General features: G+C 50.1%; 1 protein-coding gene across 1 annotated transcript; it reads left to right on the top strand.

Annotated features, from left to right (window-relative positions):
- The first annotated feature begins 764 nt into the window (after positions 1-764).
- LOC123148907 (uncharacterized) lies at positions 765-5,164 on the top strand. Its single transcript, XM_044568428.1, has 6 exons — positions 765-1,164; positions 1,609-1,741; positions 2,002-2,105; positions 2,785-2,929; positions 3,016-3,156; positions 3,245-5,164. The coding sequence occupies exons 1-6, from the start codon at positions 1,124-1,126 to the stop codon at positions 4,808-4,810; spliced, it is 2,130 nt and encodes a 709-aa protein (XP_044424363.1). The 5' UTR covers positions 765-1,123; the 3' UTR covers positions 4,811-5,164.
- The last annotated feature ends 1,670 nt before the right edge of the window (positions 5,165-6,834 follow it).

Below are 6,834 nucleotides of genomic sequence, written 5' to 3' on the forward strand. Positions count from 1 at the left end.
ACGGCGGCGCCGCGGTGTGGACTACGAGGTCACGCCCAAGCGAGGGCGCCGGCGGCGTGGAGAAGACGGAGCCGATGCTCCTTGTCCCGATCGGAGCCGGAACGGAGACGGCATCGAGCGGGAGGTTGAGCAGAGCCGCAAGAGAGGCCGGGAGGAAGCCCGCAGCAGTGGAACCGGTGGTGGCGGCGCTCGTCATGGCGGCGGCGTGATCGGTGGCGCGGCGGCTGCGGTGAAGGCGGCGGCGGCTGCGGCGGCGGTGCGGGTTTTAGGGTTTAGAAGCGGAAGCGATCGTAACCTAGCGTGATACCATGTAAGACAATAAGTTTTGGGGAACCAGCGCAACCCTCTAGGGGTGGCTTATCTCATTATATATAATGGTTGTGTTACAATACGTACATAAGTACAGAAGCTATACATAGTCTAACAATACCGCAGAAAGAACAAGCTAAATTAATACAAATTATTACTAAACAAGTAAATATCATGAAAATACAACGTCTATCAAAATCACACATTTACATATTTCTTCGCTATGCTTGAATTCCTTAACCTGAAATTTAATAATATATGAAAAACAATAAGTGACATTTGATATAGGGAACAAAGATCAACTAGTAATACTCTGCAACGGGCCGATGATGCTCTGCCAGGGGCTTCCCAAATTTCAAAACCCAGTCTGTTTCTACTTTTCGTTGGGAGCGAGCTTTATCCCGCAGGTTAGTTACGATCCTCCGCCTCGCACCCGATCCCCGCCGTCCATTCCCGATCGCGCGGCCCGCGACGGGCGGAAACCCCGGGCCGCCACCTGGCCGCCCCTCCCGCAAGGCTGACACACGCCTGCGACGCAACAGCCTTTTCTGCACCGAGTTTCCGTTCCCTTCTTCTGTCATCTGTGCAGCCCACCACCGCCACCACCTCCACCTCCACCTCCCCCAACCGCCTCCTCTCGCCGCCTCGCGCGGTAGCTTCTACCCTCCCCTCCGCCGACCCCGTGATGCTTTGACGCCGCCGTCGCGAGCTCCGCCCGCTGGTCGAGGAGGAGGGAGGGAGGGAGGCGACTCGGGCGGGAGGGGAGGGAGCAGAGGAGGAGCGGACAGGGCCGGGAGAGCGGCGGCGGAGGAAGATGTTCGACGGCCTCATCAACTCCAAGTTCTACAACCGATGGTACGGGACGAGATTCGCTGCTGGCTAGTTTCGCGTGGGTTCGCCGGGTTCCGGCGAGCTCGTCGGAGTCCTCGGGGCGGGGTTGCTGCTCAGATGGGCGTTTCCTTCGTATTTTCGAGTCCAATCCGGTGTGTCCAGATGCTGCTTGGTTCCTGGGTTGCGCGACCCCGATCGGCGCGGCGTGATGTTCGGGATTTTGTTCCGCTTCGTGCTTCCGAACTCGTCGGGTTCGTGGCCGGTTTCCTCCGCATTTTGAGGCTGTTTTCCCCGGCCGATTCTCTGCTTTGTTTTACTAGAAGGAAAAATATCCTGTGCCGCGCCGAATTTGGGTTCCATCTCCAGTAGCATTTCCGTGCGAGTCGGTTGCGTTAATTTCGCTCCGTTTGGTGTGGTGTTGGATTAATTTGGCCAACTGACTGCTTGGTTGCTGAACAATGTGTGCAGCAAGCACGCCTTCAAATGCACCCGGACGCGGCTGGTCGTCATACGGCGGAAGAAGCAGGCCATGATCGGGTTCCTCAAGAAGGACGTCGCCGACCTCCTCATCAACGGCCTCGACATCCATGCCTTCGGACGGGTAAGATGTTTTTCCAGGTGTCTCTCCCTTGCCCAGCATTTTCACTGCTGAAGTACATTGCTCAGGATTGGTACGAACTACGAATGCTTCTGGTTCAGGCCGAATCAGAGAATGTTTTTGCGCTCTGGCCCCCTTCCCCAGAGGAAAAATTGGCAAAAGTTCTACTGATTGGTGGTCAAGTTCTAGTCAGTTTACTAGAGGAAAAATCTGAGACTGTGATGACTGAATGTTGTAGTTTTGTTTCCTGTCTCTGCTTCCAGATGGATGCGCTGATAATGGAGATGAACCATGCTTCGTGCTACGACATGATTGAACAGTGCTGCGATTTCCTTGGAAAACAACTCAACAGCCTGCAGAAACAGAGGTATATATATCTGGTCAACTCAACTCTGCACCCTTAAGTTTGTATTCCTTGGGTCAAAACAGTAGGGAAGGATGTCCCACTATTTCTGTGGTCAACGGGAAGCAAAGTTTGTTAACGGCCAAGAGAGTTATGCATCCCAACTAAACTCTCTCAGTGGGACCCATGTGTGGCATTTTATTAAGGAATCGATTTAGCAGGACTGTAGCATCCACGGTATATGATTCTTCTGATGGTCTAGTTTTTCTTGGATAATAATGGAAGATTACGTCTCAGCATCTGCATCAAGTGAGGCACATATCCAGCTTATGGTCTAGTTTAGTAGTCCACCTTCAGTTGGTGAATATAAAATAGTAAAGGGCAATTGACCTTTTTTTATTTTCAAGAAAGGCCAATTAACCACTACTAGTATGCCTGTGATTGCTTTAGGATAAAATCAGTGTGGCAACAGAGTTTTAAGTCTTTTTTTTTGTGATGAAACAGAGTTTTAACTCCAAAATACATATCTCTTTGATTCTTTTTATGGTCTATAGTTTAGTGTTATCACAAGCATTTTTTCTGCTGGGAGCTTCAGTTAATGAATGTAACCACTAACAGCATCTTAGGGGTGCAAGCAAACAGGTAGTTTAATAATCTTCATGGTGCAATTCATCATGACACTCGTTGATTTTTGCATCAACAGGGATTGCCCCCAGGAATCCATGGAGGCCGTGTCAACTCTAATTTTTGCTACTGCTCGGTTCCCAGACTTGCCTGAACTGTGCGACTTAAGGCATATATTCACAGAAAGATATGGCGGTTCCCTTGAGCCTTTTGTTAGCCTGGAGGTGCGAGAGATGCTCCAATAATTTATTGTCGTTAAGCTGCCTCGTAGGGTTGTACTTAACCTGATTAATGTTTCTTGTGCCTGCAGTTTATCTGGAAACTTGAGTCTGAATTGTTTACAAACGAGGAAAAGTTTCAAGTAATGGAAAGTATTGCTGAAGAATCCTCAGTTGGTTTTGACATGAGGGCATTGGAAATCAAGTTATGGGCTGCACGGGAGTCTGAGGATGTATGTTTACATGAACTTGCGTAAATGAATTTACTACTCGAACAATGACATGTGTCGTTAACTTGACATCTTGGATTTTGTATTTCAGGATCTTCTTGAAAAGGATTCAATGAACAAGGATGAACCGGCAGTGCCTTTGCCCATCAAGCAGAAGGATGATGGTCGGTTAAATGATAATACTGGAAGGAAGAATTATGATAAATCTCATGGTAAGGAACAATTGGAGAAATCAGTTTCTCCTTTGGACTTGAAAAGAGAGAAGGCTCAAAAAGATGATAATACCAGAAGGCGGCATGCTGACAAAGCTGACGGTAAGGAACATTTGGAGAAATCAGTATCTCCTCTGCAAACGGAAAGAGAGGAAGCTCAAAGGCGAGTTCAGAAACTGAAGAAAAAAGATCTCCGCCCTTCCGAGAAGGAGCTGATGGAAGCTGTGGAGCTAGATATCAATGGCCTACCGAAACAAGGTTCTGGTTTGGTGAAATTTCCTGAGACAGAAAGCAACAGAATAGTTCCACCAATTGTGAAGCCAAAAGAAACAAAGAAAGAACTTGGTGTCGAAAAAGAGAATAACAGGGGGCTTGGCTATCACCACCGATCACCCATACCTGGCCGTCCTGATTATACCAGAAGACATGCAAACTTAGGGTGCAAAGCTCTTGGCCTGCAGAATCAAGGACCTACTTCACTGAGTCCTACAAGTGGTAAAACTACAAACAGGCCCTCTCCTGTTTCCAATCCGAATGGAGCGAAGGGAAGGAATTGTGATGAAAAAGAAGAGGGCAACAGTTGCTTGCGTGGCAGACCACAACACTTGGAAGATCTTGGACACACGGTGCAAAATGGACAGCGAGCGCCACACAGGGTGGCTAATGTGCAGCCTCCTTATGTCAAACCTAAACTTGGCATGCAGCCTGTGAAGGATGATCCTGCAAAACCAATTGACAGCAACTGCAATATGAGTGAAAGGACAGACCGCTTGGTTGACAAAGATGTGCTTCGGCCTGTTTCTGTTAGAAGGAGGCCAGCAGCACCTGCTTTTGATGAGGCACCTAACGGTGAAAAGGTCACAAGCCAAAAGGGCAACAGTCACAGGATACAACCAAGCAAACACAAGGGTGCTACCGATGGCTATGACCGGAAGGGCAATGGTGTTGGTAATGGCAGGAATGTTGAGAGAACTCCTAGTGGTCGACCAAGTCACTCAGGCATGAGAAACGGAGTTCTGTATGACGATGACTACGATGGATCCATGCAGCAGCCTAAAGCAGGTGAAGCTGAGGCTATTGACTTTGGTAATCTGTTGCCTCGGGCTGCAAACGGTCATCATCGACTCAATAGCAGGAACACTGATGTGCACGGTGGAGATCCTGATGAGGAAGAGAGGATGATGGACAAGCTTTTGATGCATTATAGCAAGAAAGGTTCAGGTACAGATGAAACCAAAACAACAGTAGAAACCAGCAGAACTGCTAACTGTCATGGAAGAGCAGTCTCGCTACCTCATGAATCCGTCAGCCCGGGTGAAGCTGCCAAGGTTCCTGCTCGGTCCACCTCAATGCGGTCAGACTGTCCTGGGGGTGTGCGCGTGCACCCAAAGATGCCGGACTTTGAGGAACTGGCTGCCCGGGTCATGGCCCTGAGGAATGCTTGAGGAGGAGGCACAAAGATTGAATATATTTTGCCTGTGTATACTTTCAGAATTGGAGCTTTCTGACAGTTTCTTTGCCGTGAGTCAGAGCTCACACCCTTTCTGAATTCTGAGACTGAATGGATGTTATGTGCATGTGTTTTCGCCTTCTTCTTTTTTCCAACATTGGTGTATTTTTTCCAGCTTGAGTCATCGCTGCTGGAGTGGGTGGTGCTTGTCTAGATAGGGGGAATTGGTACAGGGGTCAAGAGGATACAGGTGATAGGATTTCGGTTTCGTTCTTTTGGTTCAGTCGATAGCACATTGGTTTTTGATGCATACAGATACACTGCAGACTGCAGTTCCAGATTTTTTTCATTGCTGCATCATGTACTAGTACTTCAGAATTTTTCGATATGTGTAAATTTTGATTATGAAGCCACAGAGATATTCTTTTTAAATGAGGTTTTTGTAGGAATTCTATAGGATAGGATTTGCAAAGGAAAAATTCTTTGAAGCCCTTTGGTTTGTAGGAATGGATTCCTATTCCTATGTAGCATAGGAATCAATCCTTCATGTTTTGGAGGAAAAAAAACATTAGCCTAGACTCAATGAAAAAAATCCTATCCTATACATCAAATGACATCTCTTTCTTTATAGGAATTGACATGCATGTTATCTCACTTCCTATGATTGTTCTATTCCTATAAAATTCCTATCCTACGAACCAAAGAAGGCCTCAGTCTGTATCATGCTTTTTAAATGCCGATCATGGGAACAGAACATTCTCGAAATTCCGAACTTTCGGTTTTCAATCCGGCCAAATAACTGAATTTCAACTCAGACCGTCGACTTGAAATCGACCCTACTTTGATCAGCTCGGCGGCGCGCACGCATACACGGCACGCTGAGAACCTACAAACTGGGGGTGGAGAGCGGAACGCCACCGGGCCCAGATCACAGTGTGGGGGCTATCTAGCAGAGGCAGCTCACCACGCTGACGACGAGACGCGCGATGCAGTCCTCGGCGCCGCCGTCGTCCCTGACGAGCCGCCGCAGCGCCCGGTTCCTCGGGAGCACGCCGGCGCGGTGCAGCACCGTGGCCGCCGCCTCCGCCGGCCGGCCCGCCAGGAACGGCCCCAGGAACCGCGCCGCCGGCCTCAGGAACAGCGGCAGCAGAGACTGCAAAACATGCCAAGAACCCATGGCCACGCGATGAGCAGCATGCATCGAACGAGCGAGGCACAGACAGACAGAAGATGAGTGCGTGCTGGCCTGACGCGGTGACGTACCATCGGGCTATCAGGACGGCGCGGCGCCTGGCCGGCTTTGGTTGTTGGATGCGACGGCCGCCGGCGTCAACCGGCGGTGGCAATCGGCAATGGCGATGACCGGCGCGGGAGCAAGTGCTCTGGTTGCCCGGCCGTGGGTGCGCTGCGACCTTGGAGAGGCAGGAGCCTTTTGGGACGTGGGCAGGTGTGCAAGCGTGCGTGCGTGAGGCATGGGGTTCCGAGAGCCCAGAGCCCGGGCCGGGCGACGACGAAAACAGTTGGCGCGCGGCGGCACCTGCCGTGCGCCCATCGTTTGGCCGCCACCCGCCGTGGAAATCCCAACGCCGCCGTCCGCATGGGCCTATCTCGGCCGCATGAGCCAGCAGTGCCTCTGTTGCTTCTGCTCCGCGTGGCGCTCTCTTCGGTGCCTTTCCTTTTTGATGGAGCACTGCGCCTGTTGAGAGAGACACCTGTACGTGTGCTTTGCTTCTTGCAATCTTGCCGTCACCAAAGCTACCAAGAGAGTTGGGTTGGGACACATGATCAGTGCTCAGATTAGCCCTGGATCGATTGGTTGTTGCCGTCCACAAGCAAAGTCTCGGCGTGCATGCAGCGTGTTGGTTTAAGTGGTGAACGGTTTAGTGACCAGCGCCGGCAAGCAAGGGATAAGTTAAAGGTGAAAAAGGCAGTCGCTCAGGGGGCGGAAATCCTCAAAAGAACACACAAGAAATGAAATCTTTTATTTATTAAAGAAAATAAATGAAAACCTGCGTACGG

This window comes from Triticum aestivum, chromosome 7A, assembly GCF_018294505.1.
Source record: "Triticum aestivum cultivar Chinese Spring chromosome 7A, IWGSC CS RefSeq v2.1, whole genome shotgun sequence".
Taxonomy (NCBI): domain Eukaryota; kingdom Viridiplantae; phylum Streptophyta; class Magnoliopsida; order Poales; family Poaceae; genus Triticum; species Triticum aestivum.